This window comes from Nicotiana sylvestris, chromosome 1 (assembly GCF_000393655.2).
Source record: "Nicotiana sylvestris chromosome 1, ASM39365v2, whole genome shotgun sequence".
NCBI lineage: Eukaryota > Viridiplantae > Streptophyta > Magnoliopsida > Solanales > Solanaceae > Nicotiana > Nicotiana sylvestris.
In genome coordinates this window covers 141,979,806-141,995,747 of record NC_091057.1, presented here as the reverse complement: position 1 = coordinate 141,995,747, position 15,942 = coordinate 141,979,806, and the positions used below count along the sequence as shown (strand labels likewise).

Genomic DNA, 15,942 nt, shown 5'->3' with positions numbered 1-15,942 from the left:
ACAAATATGCATATGCTCTACGAGTTTCGACATAAACTAAATCGGAATATCTCGATTTATGTTTTTTGAAATATCGAAAATTTGAAATTGACCCCGAAAGAAGGAATCCACAACAATTGAAGGCTTGGGTTGTATGCGGGACCTACGCTCTTCATTTTTTGTGTGACAGGTAGGGCCCAAGATTTTTTTTTAATCGAAGGGGGGACCAACAGAAATGGTGGGGGGGGGGGGTTAAAATGGCCAGTGATTCTGTCGTGGGGAAGAAGGAGGGATTATATTTTTTTTTATAGGAAAACGCAGTATAATACTACGTTTTCCTTAAACGTAGTACTATACTGCATTTTCCTATAAAAAACAAATAATTAAATAAAACGTAGTATAATACTGTGATTTACTTCAATGGCTAACTTTTTGTTAAAGTAAACGCAGTATTATACTGCATTTTATTTAGAATATAACTTTTTTTTAACTGTATAAATATATTTTATGTCCAAAAACCCATTATTTCAGTTTCGAACTCGTCTAAGGTATCAATCACTGAAAAACAAAACAAAGGAAAAAGACAAGAGGTGACTCACCAGCCACAAGATATCCCCAGCTTTCTTAGAATAAAAATGAAATTCCAACTAACAACTTTTTTAATGTTGGTGATCTCCAATTATTTATTTAAATTGTCAATAAAAGATTACATAGTCATAAGTATTCTTGTGTGACAACATTTATTATAAAAGTTAAGCTTTTTCTGAAACCAATTTTTATGTTATATTATAATATATGACCTTTATAACAACACTTCACTATAACATTCAAAAATATTATGAACAAACGAGACTGTTATTGAGAGGCTTGACTGTATGTGTCTTTTTAGATTCAAGGGTAAAGGTAATAAGTATTTTGATTTATTTCACAGTATCTTGAGATAACTTTGAAATAATAAAATGTAAAAATTTGGGACTTAAAATATATAATTGCAATTGTGTAAATAAAGAAAAACTAGATTTTTCGAAGAAAAATGAAGTGCTCTTAGAAACTAGAATAATGGAAATAATCGATAGAGTCGTTAAGATTTTAATAAAGCAAAAACTTTCTTCCAAATCAAGTGAACAATTGGAAAACTAATGTTAGTAAGAGAGCAGCTCATATGTGCACAATATGTAATCTCATATAATTGCGTTGCGCGTTATCTTGCTTAAAGTAAGGCGCAAAAAAACAACAACAATGAAAACCAAATTACAAACGTACATCACATCATTCCAAAAAAATATGGAAGTGGATTGGTCGTCATTTTCAATTACTAATTGTCATCAGAAAAACAGTGATTTTTTAATGAGGGGTTATTTATCTTTTTTAATTATCTGCATGATGATCATTTGGGGTGGCCTTATTAAAGTGAGAATGGCGGGCGTGAGACATCAAAAATATTCTTTAGTTTTCTAGTACTAGTATTTCTCTCTGCAAATGCTATAGTCAATTTGACACTTCCTTTGGCCTTTCACTGTACCTGCTTTTTCTGCTGGAGTTCATTGGATCAATTAACAAGATATCTTAAACATTCAACCAGGTTAATTTGCTCTAGCTACTCTTCAAAATTTCTTTGCTTCACTGGGGTTTTGAATATTTATGCAGTTCCTCTTTTCATTGTCTATCTGTATAGTCATAATGAGGTAAAGAGAAACGATGATAACTGGGTTTTCTAGATTTTAAGCATATGTCGCATACTTATTTAAGAAATCTATGCTGCTTTCTATTTGCTATTCTACGATCAACTTGTAGTACTCCACCTTATTTCTTTTAATCTACCTTGTATTTTTTCATCCCAAGAGCATTTATATATATAATCTATGCAAACGCTATGAGGGTGGGGGTCAGGGTGCTGGTAGGAGTATGTGTTAGGTGGTAGAGGCGGATCCAAAGTTTGAAGTTTATGGGTTCCTACGGCTAGAATATGTAATAATAACTGTCAAATATTTATAGACTTTTGGAGACACCCTCCCCCCACCCCCCACCCCCCACCCCGGGTTCTGGAGCCAGCGGGTTCTGACTGACCTCCCTCTCACTTCATTCGAGCTGAATTACATCCTCCCTCTCACGGTTGTAAATATGGCAAAAGCTACTGAGTTCACGTGAACCCATACAATACAAGCTAGATCTACCTCTGTGGAGACAATCAGCGTGGAATACCACTTATGAAACTTGTTTTCGCTACTCCCACCAAGAAAGTCATTTTCAAGATGTTACTGAGCTTGTTTTCCTAGAGAACTTGTTTTCCTCCATACCAAACACACCCTCGTGTGCTTTTTTTATTTTATTTTTTATTCAGACTTGAATGCAATTAGGTTTTTGTAAGTTTTCTAGTTTGGAGTTATGAGTTTTCACACTGTCAAAGTTATTTATGTGGACTGAAACTTCCAAGAAAATACAGTATTATTGTGCTATAGTGGAACCACCTGTATGAATAAGCTCCATATTCCTTTTAATTTTGTAGCAGAATAGATCCGGATCCCCTGAACTTGACGACTTTTATTTAATGCACAACTAAATTTTACATTGGCCTAATTACCGTGGAAGCACGTGTGTCTCACTTTGTTTTCTTAAGCAAATGATCAACAACAATTACCACACATCAATTCAAACTAGTTGAGGTCAGCTATATAAATCATATCTATCCAATCTCCTCCATTTACCGGATTTCATACTCCAACATTCAGTACTTGGGGTTCCTTAACGGATAGGAGTTCTCTGCAATTCCAATTGATATATACATCTCTAAACAGGCTAAAAAGCCTCCTAGCAAATACTGACCCTAATGTAAGCCTACCATCATGGCTAAGCATAATCCCAACTAGTTATATCATGTTCCTTTTAGGTTTCATTCCTAAATGTTTGCTTAGACTAATATCAACTGCTTTACTGCTCTATCATGAAGTATTGGATACATTCCCACTCTTCTAAACTTCTAGTTTCATGCTTAACATTCTCTTCTGTTTTTCTTTTCCAGGTAGCAACATAATATGACTGAAAGCATGGATGAAGGTTTACTAGATAGGAGCAGTCCCAGCAAAGCAAGTTGGGAATTGCATGTTACTGCAAGTATTGTTTTGAGCTCCTCAGTTGCTTCCTGTGGTTACTTTGCCTATGGATTTGCTGTAAGTATTGGTATTTACAGGTTTGTTAATTCATATTATTATGGGGATAATGAAGGCACAAATCTTCATCTTTAGTTAAGACTGAATTAAGCATCATTTTGTCCAGCATGTAGTTTTGAAATATATATCTGTTAGTCTTCCTACTGCGTTCTAGCACCACAGGAGTAATAAATGCATAGATTTGTTTCCTCATTAGGCCAAGAACCATGGAGACATGCTCTATTACCGCTAATCTGTGCTTAAAAATCAGTTTCCTCTTGAGGGTATTTAACATTTAATGGTAGGAGACATGCAAATGTTCTTAAGCACTATAACAAATTTCTGAAATGAGCATACTTGAGATTTCACTATAGTGTAATGTCTAATGACCTAAGGAACTCATGCTAAAGGGCTGCCACTGATTGCTTGCCGACTGTGTGTCCTTTGCAGGTAGGATATGCATCTCCTGCTCAATCGGGGATCATGGATGACCTGGGACTCTCTATAGCAGAGGTAAATTTTTTACAAACCTTTTTCCTGTGTGTAAAAGTGGTAGGAAAGCTCTCACGCTGAGCTGATCATCTTTTCTCGTGCTGTTCTGAGATCCTGAAAAAAAGTTTTAGATCCAGTAATTCAACTGAAAACAGGGAAAACTTGACGTGCTAGCAGACACTGAATCCATAATTAGTAACCTAGAGTCTTCAAAATAATTGCAGGTTTCTGCTTAATCTCACAGCCTGTTACATGTAACGTGAACATATTGAATCTATTTAGGGTTTAAAGAGGCTCACATTCTTCCTTTTTCTTTTGGATAAATTAAAGAGTTTCATATTCTAATTGGTAGTGATTCAGCATTGATGTTTACTTACATAAAGTTTGCCATGATCACGAAATATACTGGCAGTGCATCAGAAATTGAGTTGTTCTCTTATAAATCAATCATGAGAATTGTTTGTTAGGAGTAAAAGCTTTTATTATTCCAAATGAAGAGGATAAGATATGTGGTTCACAAAATGTACTAATTATGTTCTTAATAGATTTATAGCTGAAATGGGGAAATAGTGAATGCAAGGGAAGGAACAAAACTTTCTTGGAGGAAGCTTACATGTCTTCTTGGAGGAAGCTTACATGTTAGACTCTACTGTCAGTAGCAATATTAACATGATCTCTCTCTCAGTTACTCTGGTTGCTTTACCTAGATGTTCTTTTTTCATTTATGTGCATGTAAATTTTGTAAGTGAGCTCATGTTTCTTTAACCAAGATATCCATTTAGCTACTAGCCTTTGTCAAAGGTTTTTTCTTCCACCATGAGCGCACTTAGAAATTTGGTGTCTGTAATGCAAGTCAAATGAAATGCATTTTCATCAGGATAATTTCTCCTCAAGAAGATCAGAATAAATTGGATAAACAAAATATTGAATATTTCTCTTTCCATAGTCTAATTTATTCCTTGTGTTTTTGTGTAGTATTCAGTTTTTGCTTCAATCATGACATTTGGAGGAATGATTGGGGCTTTGATAAGTGGAAAGGTGGCTGATATTTTTGGCAGGAGAGTTGTATGTCTCTTTTCCTTTACTAAGTTTATTGAACTTTTACTTATTAAAAGATTATTGAACCTGAATCAACTTTTTGAGTTTCTAATTGGTTATGATTAATACAGACAATGTGGCTTTTGGATCTGTTTTTTATCTTGGGCTGGTGCTCAATAATCTTTGGCAAGGTACAGAAAGAATATCTTTTACTTCAAAAACACTAGGAAATAACTTTTCTCCTCTCCTCTCTCTCTCTCTCTCTCTTCCCCCCCCCCCCCATGTACTCTCCAATTCAATCTATCCATATCGCTTCCAGTCAGGCCGTGCAACATGTGTTAAGCCCATAGCATATTGATCATCTGATTAACCCAGTCAAGTTGCAGCAGAAGCTATTGGAAAATATAATCAATGGCTGTAACATGTCTTTAGCCTATAGCATGTCGATTATCTGATTAGCTCAGTCCCGTTGCATTAGAATCTACTGGGACAATAACAGTAGGAATTCATTCTACGATTACGTGACATTGACTAAAGTGCTTGAAAAGGTGGTTGCACGTCGTCTTCATCATCTATAAATTAATATAGAGCTTAAAGGCAGTGGCTGCCTCTTAAAGTATATATTCACTAGGAAAAAAAAACAAAGTATATACTATATGTTTTCCTTAAAATTTTCCACATACATGGGTAAAGTCCAAGTTTGTGCACCCACTGCTTATATGTTGGATTCACCTTTGTCTACATCATCATTTACGAGCTCTATCTTTCTGTGACTCCCTCATTGCCTTTCCCTTGTTCTCTTCAACTTACATACTTGTGCCTGTCAATAGAGAGCTTGGTGGCTTGATGCTGGACGGTTGCTGATGGGAGTTGGTTCAGGAATTCAGTTATATGTGGTAACATTTTGAATATTTTCTGATAACGTTTTCCTTCCCTTAGATAAACAAAGGTCTGATGCATAATATGACCTGAATTATATTGCAAACAGGCACCTATATACATGTCAGAGGTCACACCAAAAAATATCCGCGGGTGCCTTGTAGCAGCTGCTTCAGTAAATGAAAAGATTTGTTGATTTTGATTGGCGGGTACAACTCAATTTCTCTATATATAAGCATTGATGTTTTGCAGTTTACGCTGACTCTTGGCTTTTCACTGGCGTATTACATTGGGAATAACATGAACTGGCGAACTTTAGCTCTAGTAGGTAATGGTGCAATGCATAGAACAGTTATGGAAAAAAAGAATTTGAAAAGGAAGATGCCTGATTATATAGAGGTTTCCATATTAATTTCTTGAATTCGGTTGACCTTTCAGGTGCTAGCCCTTGCTTTATACAGTTGCTAGGTCTATTCTTCATACCAGAGTCTCCTAGGTGGTTGGTGAGTTAGTTATTTACAAAGAATAATTAGGTGGCATTAACTGATCTTTGTGCTCCAACCATTTCAAAAATAAATATAAAGGAAAATAAAATCTGCAATCATTTTATCTTGAGTGTTGTGTTAATACTAATGTTATTGGATATATATGTACTTTTGCAAAGTGAAGCATTTATGTTTCCTCTTCGTTATGCTTATTGTTATTTTATATATTTTCTCAGGATGAGCTGCTTTTATGTATGATTTTAAGCTGTTTAGCTCCTCTTGGTAAATGATATATAATGTTGTTCTATTGACAGTCGAAAATTGGTTTGGATAAGGAGGTAGAAGCATCACTACAGCGTCTGAGGGGGGGAAATGCAGATATCTCCACTGAAGCAGCTGAAATAAAAGTAACAGATTGCTCTAAAATGTCTAATCGAGCAGTTCTATTTACGTGTTTGTCAATTTCGTATTTTTAAGTCTAGTTCCAGAAGAGCAGCTCTGACTAAGATCTCTCCTCTATTTTAACAGGACTATACTAAAACAGTTCAACAACACTCAGGATCCAAATTTATGGACATGTTCAGTAGAAAATATGCTCGTCCACTGATTGTAAGTTATATGCATAATCCCGAGTTGGTTTAGTTTAGAGTTTAGATGATATGTCTGATACTTCTGTGGATATTCAATATCATAAGGTTGGAACAGGGTTAATGGCTCTTGTACAGTTTGGAGGGAACAGTGCGATATCTTCTTTTGCCAGTTCAGTTTTTAGAGCGGCTGGTAAGAACAGTCAGAAATAAATGTTGTTTTGATTGGAGTAGAAAATTTCAGCCTTGTGTTTATAGGCATACATCTAAAAGTAAGCTCATTTTACAAGGTTGTTCGGCAGACTCAGCATCTAGAGTCACGGCTGTTCTCCAGGTTCTCTAACTCTTGAAACTCCAGTTTAATAAAAGACCGTTAAAAAGGACACTCAAGCAATCATTTTTCGTTTCAGCTTCCATTTGCTGCCATGAGCATTATCCTTACTGAAAAAGCTGGACGTCGACTGCTTATGATGGTTAGATCAATGACCGTGTGCTCATGTGTCTCTGCCCATAAAGTACAATTTTAATAAGCCTCAACACTTTGGTCGCAGATTACTTCAGCAGGGGCTTGCTTAGGATGCTTTCTTGCAGCATTGGGGTTTCTTTTAAAGGTGCTAAACTTGGTGATAAATCAATTACTTCTTCAATTTCCCGTCTACTTTTTGCCACTCTAATGTCATTGTGATGCTCATTATATCGATGATTCTGCTTTACCATGAATAGGATTATCATCAATCAGCAGAGCTAACCTCTCAAATGGTGTTCACTGGCATACTGGTTTGTGAAAACATCCTTTATTTTTCATTCATTTCCATATTTTTCGACCACCTATTGCTTTCCTAGGTCCTGAGATGCACATTCTATTGTTGACTTCCATTTTGGCTTGTTCATATATTATTACCCTCTATATTCTGTCATCATTTTGTTAATCTTTCATTTATAACCAGCTCTTTTCTGTATTTTTCACAATGGGCATGGGTGGTACACCCTGGATTATCATGTCAGAGGTACGTCAAGAAACCAATTTTTAGATGTTAAAGTCAAATACAATTTGTTATGCAGATTTAATTAACAAACCAGAAGCCAATCTCTATTTCAGATACTTCCTATAAACATCAAGGGTTCTGCTGGAAGTTTCATTGCCTTGGTCAACTGTTTTACTTCTTGGATAGTTTCTTATGCTTTTAATTTCCTATTCCAATGGAATGCAGCAGGTAATGCCACTCTCAATCTCTTCCTAAAGCTTCCTTTTGGTACTAAAATTCTCTTTTAATTCCTTCAACTGGTTCAGTTGTTTACTAATGTGTCAAAACTTCCAGGAGTATTCTTCTTGTTTGCGTTCTTTTGTGGCTCAGTCCTTGTATTCATTGCAATGCTGGTACCAGAGACTAAGGGACGGACACTTGAGGAAATCCAGGCATCGATGACATTACTAAAATGATATGTTCTTCATTCATGAGTGCTTATTTTATCATTCAGAACTAAAACTGTATATAGAGATGGATGTTTGTTATGTTCATATGTAAATCTTGTCTAATATATCATAAACATGAATGTGCTTATGAGTTAGTAAAGATCAGAGTTTTGGAATTAGAAGTAGAACCACATTTCAATGGTGGATGGGGCAGGTAACTGGTATAACATATGAACATTGCCTAGGTACTTAAGCAGTGAAGTGAATGAGCTTTCGTTAAGATTTAGTCAATAGTAAAGAACTGTAACCATAAGTTGAATGAATTGATACAAGTACTATCTTGAAAATAAATTACACACACAACATAAAATCAATTAGTCAAACGAAAAATTTCATAATTACAATGATACAAGTGATATCTCCAAGTCCGAACTTTTATCCCAGTTGCACATTTATGTGAAGTGCTAAATACAAGCTCCAAGCAAAAATTAACTTTCTAATACTTCGGTTGTCGAACACGCGCGCAATGTAATTTGGTTTGAAAGTAGCAATTACAAACTATGGTGATTGAAAAATTCTTGCAAATTATAGACAACTTTCCATGTTTGTCTCACGCTAGGCATATTTCCTTTTTCACCAAGAGCAAACAAGGAAAATAAATGCGTAAATTCCATACATGCTAATGTAATTTGGTTTGAACAAAACATTCCATGTTTGTCTCACGTTAGCTCTCTTTTCTTTTTTACCAAAAGAAAACAAGGAAAAATATTTCTTGACCTTGTAGGACAAGGCAACGTTTTTTTTCCTTCTAGGATTCTAACTCCTTGTTTTATTCACTTATAGCTCATACTTTGTTAGATCCCTATAAAAAGAGGACCAAGCCAACTAGTTTTCCATCACAATTGAATATCAAGCTCCTCTGTCTAACTGGATCGAAGCACCAAAACTGATACTGGAGCTTCTTCCATCTCCACTTGCTTCCACGAACTGCTTGCACTCGCCTTTTTTTTTCATTCCTTTTTTTGTCTCCTTAATTTTTTTCTTGAATCATGACTTGCTCTCTCTCTCCTTTTTTTTATGCAGCAGATCATTCAATTTAAATAGGTAGAAAAGAGAACTAGAAACAACCAAGCGCGCGCCATGCAATAACTTAGGGACGTAGTTGTGCTTCCTGTATTGCTTCTTTATTCAGAATTAATCCATATTAAAGGACTCCACCAGCATGAGAAGCCAAATTTGCAAACTTGGAGCAATGGAGATCGTTGTTCAAGACCAATTATTTTTTTCTTTTTTGCTGCAAGTTAAAGCTTCGTGCCATGGGCACCGATACCTGCCATGCTGAACTAGACTGTTGTGCTGCTTCTGATGTCCTTTTTTTTATGTCAAACCATGGTGCTGAATCGTCGTGCTATTGGCACCGTATCTAAAAACTTCGTGTTGTTGGCACCGAGGGCTCCAAAATCTTTTCTTATTTTTGCAGGTTTTCAAGAGAGTACAACAACAACTTGGTACATCCCTTCTTGCAGCTTGACGAGAGACATTTAGAGTATTCCTAAGCGAGCTTGATCGACGAGCCATATACCCACTTTGCAACATGCGAGCAAGAACATGGTGCATCTCAGCCTTGCGACTTGGCAAGAAAGAGGCTTGGAACTCGAGCGACCATATGTCATCCTTGGCGAGCGAGTGCTTGGCGAACCTTTGCAAATAATTCATTGATGCAGGAGCAATGAAATCTGAAGCTTCTTGCTTTCAAAGAATAAACACTTGAAAAGTTACATCTTTTAAAGAATTCACGGATAAATTCCTTGAAGATTAGCCGGAGTCGACTTTTGAAGCTGGTATACATATCTGACATTTTGACTTTACTACACTCTATGTTGTCATCAAAACGTATATATCTCAAGCTAGGAATGTCCAAATCGTGAGCCATCTGCGCCATTAGAAAGAAGACTCAGAGATAATAAAATGATATCATAGAAGAATTCTAAGCAGATTGTCCGCAACAACTTTCTAAACTTGATTCATCTGTCCGCGAAATTGCATTTCAGTTTTGCGCGCTATGGTGGATAAATTCATATCTCAAGTTACAAGTGTCGGAATTACAATCCGTTTGCAGTGTTAGAAAGAAAGCTCAAAAACCTGAAGTACCTATAAATTTCATGGCAGAACTCCTTTCGGGCTATCAACAGAAAATTCGCCACATCGACTTAACTGCAGTGAACTTTTAGATTTGCTTACCTTCAGCGAAAATAATTGTATCTTGAGCTAGGAGTATCAGAATTATAATCTGTTTGTGCCGTTAGAAAGAAAACTCCTAGAGCTGCAAGACATAAAAATTCCATCCCGGCACTCTTCTCGGGATAGAAATAGAAAAATATTGAATGTCGAACTGACGGCAGGGAACTTTCAGGTTTGCGTGCTTTCGGCCAGAAAAACTATATCTTGAACTAGGAGCGTCAAAATCACCAACAGTTTGATCCTATGAAATTCGGACGTCAGGAACTATAATCTTGTTGAAGATGAAGCTACATTCATTCTTAGTTATCCTAACAAATATTTTTGAAGTTGATTCTACAGCCTTGTAATGGATTCAGCTATCATCATGAATCTTATCTCTTTGTTTATTTCTTATGAAGACTTGCGAAGAAGTTCAACGAGTCCAGATATCAGTCTGAGATGTCATACAAGATGCGGAGTCACCTCTTCACCAACTGTTGCACTTGATTTGTTGACGGTCTTGAAGTTTATCAATGTCGTCTCCCGTGGTGATTGAAGGTTTTTCAAGAGAGATGACTTCTTATATACGAGGCATTGAGGATAGTGTATTAAAATGTGGAGACGTCATATGGACTTGGAAGAAGCATTCAAGACAAGTCGGCCACAAAGCCTAGTTTACAATCATTTTCATGACTTAGGCTTTTGTATAGGAAAACGTCTAATTCCTTTTGTCTCCACAATTTTTGATGTATCAACTTTTGTACTATTGAAGCAATAAAATATTTTTTATACTTCAAAGCAAATCATCTCTTTTCCTCATATATATGTGCCTCTACACGTGGAAGAATTAATGTAATGATCCGATGACGCCAAACTTTTATTTTTTTTAAAACTCATGCGACTGAACTTAGAATGAAACTCTAAGCTGCCTACGTACCTCGGCGAAGAGGATCAAGTCATAACATAGTTCAGAGGGATGAGTTTTTTTTTGGTCTTGACTTTTGCCTAGGCCGCCTCTTTCGAGATTTTCAACCTAGCAGACTCTTTTTTTTTTTGCCGTACACAGTTTAGACTCATGCGAGCCAGGAGTGTAGCAATGTGCAGTTTAAGCTCATGCATCAAGGAGTGTCATGACTTGCAGTTTAAGACCGTACGTCGAGGAGTGTAGGTGACTTTCATAGGAAGTACTACTTCAGAAATTTTTCGTTGATCGGACCAACTCTGAGACCATCCTTATCGACAATCTTGTATGCGCCACTTGAATAGGTTTCTTTCACAACATATGGCCCATCCCATTTTGAGGTAAACTTGTCACCTATGCATTTGTTGAGGATTATGGGTCGTCGAACAGCTAGGACTAAGTCTCCCACTTGGAATGATTGTGGCCGCACTTTCTTGTTGAAGGCTCTAACTAGTCGAGCTTGATAGCATTCCAATTTTTGTTGCGCTTCCAATCTTTTCTCATCCAATGCCTCTAACTCAGCTAGGCGAAGTTGAGCATTCTCTCCGGATTCAGTCCTTCTTGGATTGCTATCCGCAATGATGGAATTTGTTGCTCCAACGGCAGGACTGCTTCTATGCCATATACCAAAGAGTAAGGAGTTGCTTGTGTAGCAGTTCTGAAGGTTGTCCTGTATGCCCAAAAAGCTTCACCAATTCTCTCATGCCAGTCTGTCTTGTTCTTTGCAACAACTTTCTTCAAAAGGTTACCAAACGTCTTGTTAAAAGCTACAGCAAGGCCGTTGGCAGGTGCATTATACATTGAAGACTTATGTTGTTTGAAACTGAACTTCTCGCATAGACTCTTCACGAGCTTGTTGTGAAATGGCATTCCATTATCAGTGATTATGTATCTTGGTATGCCGTACCTAAATATTATATATGACTTGATAAAATCGACAACAGTTTCCTTTTTTTCACCTCCTTGAGTGGAACAACTTCCACCCATTTAGAGAAGTAGTCCTTAGCGACCAATATGTACATTTGTCCCTTTGATGACTTTGGAAGTGGTCCAACAACGTCAAGTCCCCATGCATCAAAAAGCCATGAAGCTATAGTTGGGTGAAGAGGCTCTGGAGGTTGGTGGATGTAGTTGGCATGAAATTGACACGCTTGACATCTTTTGGCATGATCCATGCAATCATTCACCATTATCGCCCAGTAATAGCCCATCCTCTTGATGCGAAAATGGAGTTTGGGACCAGATTGGTGTGCTCCACATGAGCCAGAATGTGCTTCCTCCATCGCTTGGCGGGCTTCTTCTTTGTCAAGGCATCGCAAGAATAGTGCTTCAAAAGAGCGGCGAAACAATGTCCCCTAATAGAAGATGAATCGCGGTGCTCTTCGTTTGATGTTTGTTCTTTGTCACGGATCTTCAGGTAACTTTCCATGTTCAAGGTACTCTATCAATGGTTGCCTCCAATCTTCTTCTTCTTCAATCACTCGAACAGACGTATGATGGCTTTCGTTGATTTGAAGATCCAGAAGTCTAGGAATAACCCATCGATGACACACATATACCTTTGTTGACTCATTCTCTCCAAGTGCCATCGTCGTGTCCAAGTTAGCCAAAGCATCAGCCTTGCGATTTTCTTCTCTTAGGACGTGGTTTAAGAATACTCGGTCGAATTTTTCAAGTAAACCAAAAGCGTATTCATGGAATGGCAATAGATCTTCCTTCTTTACCTCGTAACTCTCCAAAAGTTGGTTGATGATCAGCTTAGAGTCGCCGAAGATCTCCAATTGTAGAATCTTCATTTCTAATGCCATTTCGAGACCGACGATTAAATCTTTGTACTCTGCGGCATTGTTGGAGCATGTTTCACCTAAAACAAAGAAGAATGGCAAGACTTGTCTTTCTAGAGAGAACAACACCACACATGACCCCACACCGTTACGACGTGCACATCCATCAAAGAAAATTGTCCATGGTGGAAACTCTTCGATGAACACAACGTCTTCATCTGGAAACTCATCCGAAAGCTCCCATTCCGCTGGAAGAGGGTGATCAGCCAGAAAATTGGCTAGTGCTTGTCATTTCACAGCTTGTTGAGGTGTGTATGTGATCTCATATTGGCTAAACAATATGGACTATCTTGCTAGGCATCCAGAAATAACAGGTCAAGTCATCACGAACTTTATGGGATCTGCTCGAGAGATGAGTTTGATGGTGTATGCTTTAAAATAATGCCTTAGCTTCTTTATCGCATAAAGTAAAGCTAAACATATTTTCTCAACAGGCGTATAGTTTATCTCAGCTCCTATCAGAGTTCAGCTAAGGTAGTACAAGGCTTGTTCCTTTCCTTCTTCATTCTCTTGATCAAGTAGTGCTACAAGTGAACGCCGCGATGTAGAGTATCAATGGCTTCCCAAGCATTGGCGCCCCTAACACAGGTGGATTCAACAAGTATTTTTTGATGCTTTCAAAAGCATTTTGACATGACTGATCCCAACGAAAAGGGATATCCTTTCTCAATAGATGATTAAAGGGTTGACACCGTCTGGCTAGATTAGATATGAACTTCCGGATGAATGCTAAGTTTCCTTGGAGACTTCTAAGCTCTCTCAAGTTCTTTGGCTTGGGCATTTTCTGAATGGAGTCAATCTTTGCAGGATCAATTTCAATTCCACGATGAAGCATAATGAAACCAAGAAACTTTCCTGAGGTAACTCCAAATGCAGACTTGAGTGGATTCATCTTTAGGTCAAATTTCCTTAACCTTTCAAAAACAATTCGAAGGTCTTCAAGGTGGTAACGCCTACTCTTCGTCTTCACCACCAAGTCATCGACGTAGCATTCAACCCTCTTATGAAGCATGTCATCAAAGATGTTTTACATCGCGTGTTGGTAGGTAGAACCGACATTCTTCAGACCGAAGGACATCACTTTGTAGCAATATATCCCTTTTGGAGTTCGGAAAGCAGTACACTCTTCATCTTTTGGAGACATTCTGATTTGATTGTATCCGGAGGACCCATCCATGAATGATATAGCTTCATGCCCTGTTGTGGCATCGATCATGAGTTCAATAATTGGTAGCGGGAAATCATCTTTTGGGCATGCCGTGTTTAGGTCTCGAAAGTCAACACAAACACGTATTTGACCATTCTTCTTCTTGACAGGTACAATATTTGATATCCATGATGGGTACTTCACCTCTCGAATAAATCCTGCCTCGATGAGCTTGTTGACTTCGATTTCAATTTGTGATACAAGCTCGGGTCGAAACATGCGTTGTGACTACTTCACAGGGCGTACTCCACTTTTGATCCCCTAAATGATGGACATCTACCTTAGGACTAAAACCAGGCATTTCTTTATATGACCAAGCGAAGACATCTTTGTACTCGGTCAACAACTTGGAGTATTCCTCCTCCTCTTGAGGCATGAGAAGCTCACTAATGCAAGTGAGGCGTGGATCTTTCGAAGTACCTAAATCGAGTTCCTTAAGCTCATCCATAGTTGATTGCCCGCTATCTTCTAGTTGAGGGGGAGCCTCATGTACTTCATCATCAACATTAAGGCATGGGATATCTTCCATAGTTATGTGATAGGATGTTTCCACAAAGTCTGACTTTTCTCTTTGACTTCCTTGGATGGTCGGCATGGCCTCTTTCTCTTTCTTTGATTCTTTACTAGGCTGACAAGTGTAAACAATGGTTCTCCTTTGCACCTTCAGTGGACCATCTGTGGATATTGACAAAATAGACTTCCTCTTCATACGTGATGGGAAATCACAACAATTTTCTTTGTCAGCAACAACTTCAAAATGATCCCGCTCCTCATGGACTTGCTCCTTATGTTTTGACAGTATCTTTCTAGATGTCGACTTCCTTGAGGCCCCTAGGCAACAAAAGATAGAGGTCTTTGAGGTAGTGGAAAATTCTTTTAGATGTTTGGAAGATACACGTTCACCTTTGTGACTTAGCCTTTCAAACACCGAGACAAGAGGTGTTAAGCCTCCAATGCAATCAAGTACTGTAGCCCGTTGTTTTATTTTCTTTCCCTTAACTTCTTTCATCTCCTCTACCGAGGTGTATTGTGATGAAGATATCTCTTTACTTCTCTTTGATGAAATTCGAAGAGGCTCTACCACACTGAACCCTAACCCAAACTTTGGAGTGGCGACGTAGTGCCCTTGCTTTCTCAACTTCATTTAGGACTCATTAAGACCATGTATCTTTTCACCAGTGACTTCGTCTTTTAGTTCTCCTAGTTGTGATGGATTGGAGAAGTCATAACCAGACTTTTCAAGCAGTATGAAGGCCTTAGGATCATAGTGCCCTTTTATTTTATCGACTTGGAGATTGCCTTTAGCAGACTCACAAGTCACGGATGGGATTTGTACAACTGGGACAGTCATATGCTCCTTCAAATGTTGGATATCATTGTGAGTCACTTGCTTCTTTGGAGTACATTCATGTAGCAAAGGTTGCCCTTTCTTTCGACGCTCACGTGGAACATAGTGAAAAATCAGATGCTCCTCAGTTGTTGTCTGTATGTCACCTTCAGATGATGATAGCTCAATGGAGACTTCTTCCGTTCCCTTATTAGGAAGCTTGGTGGTAGTCCATTGAGCCTCATTTTCCTCTTCTGACTTGACATCATCTTCGTCATCTGATGATGGTTTCTCTACTTTCGGTTCACAAGAATCAAGGTAGAATTTTGCGTCTGCAAAGTATGACTCAGTCTCAGTGAAAGG

The 15,942-nt window shown here is 37.9% G+C and overlaps 2 protein-coding genes across 3 annotated transcripts; one reads left to right on the top strand and one right to left on the bottom strand.

Annotated features, from left to right (window-relative positions):
* The first annotated feature begins 1,380 nt into the window (after window positions 1-1,380).
* On the top strand, window positions 1,381-8,180 carry LOC104236223 (sugar transporter ERD6-like 5). 2 transcript variants are annotated; one of them, XM_009790103.2, is made up of 19 exons: window positions 1,381-1,561; window positions 2,999-3,146; window positions 3,576-3,638; window positions 4,593-4,682; window positions 4,787-4,846; window positions 5,486-5,551; window positions 5,644-5,709; window positions 5,787-5,862; window positions 5,973-6,037; window positions 6,334-6,426; window positions 6,548-6,628; window positions 6,715-6,799; window positions 6,897-6,940; window positions 7,017-7,079; window positions 7,158-7,217; window positions 7,330-7,383; window positions 7,554-7,613; window positions 7,706-7,820; window positions 7,926-8,180. In XM_009790103.2, exons 2-19 carry the CDS (start codon window positions 3,012-3,014, stop codon window positions 8,045-8,047), a joined length of 1,398 nt encoding a protein of 465 aa, XP_009788405.1. In that variant the 5' UTR covers window positions 1,381-1,561; window positions 2,999-3,011; the 3' UTR covers window positions 8,048-8,180. The 2 variants fall into 2 exon arrangements, with proteins under 2 accessions (XP_009788405.1, XP_009788406.1); XM_009790104.2 differs by lacking the exon at window positions 1,381-1,561 and adding an exon at window positions 2,392-2,808.
* A 4,424-nt stretch (window positions 8,181-12,604) lies between these two features.
* On the bottom strand, window positions 12,605-14,057 carry LOC138875441 (uncharacterized). The gene is made up of 2 exons (XM_070154270.1): window positions 13,574-14,057; window positions 12,605-13,233 (listed from the first exon to the last, which is right to left on the bottom strand). Exons 1-2 carry the CDS (start codon window positions 14,055-14,057, stop codon window positions 12,605-12,607), a joined length of 1,113 nt encoding a protein of 370 aa, XP_070010371.1.
* Between the last annotated feature and the right edge of the window lie 1,885 nt (window positions 14,058-15,942).

What these genes read in the sequence shown, in the direction of transcription:
- LOC104236223 (XM_009790103.2), top strand. Translation starts at nt 3,012, where the DNA reads ATGACTGAAAGCATGGATGAAGGTTTACTAGATAGGAGCAGTCCCAGC. An exon ending in CAGGAATTCAGTTATATGTG is followed by an intron (nt 5,552 to 5,643) that starts GTAACATTTTGA and finishes TATTGCAAACAG; the next exon opens with GCACCTATATACATGTCAGA. An exon ending in CCTGGATTATCATGTCAGAG is followed by an intron (nt 7,614 to 7,705) that starts GTACGTCAAGAA and finishes TCTCTATTTCAG; the next exon opens with ATACTTCCTATAAACATCAA.
- LOC138875441 (XM_070154270.1), bottom strand. Translation starts at nt 14,057, where the DNA reads ATGCTTCATAAGAGGGTTGAATGCTACGTCGATGACTTGGTGGTGAAG. An exon ending in CTACATCGCGGCGTTCACTT is followed by an intron (nt 13,234 to 13,573) that starts GTAGCACTACTT and finishes ACCCTCTTCCAG; the next exon opens with CGGAATGGGAGCTTTCGGAT.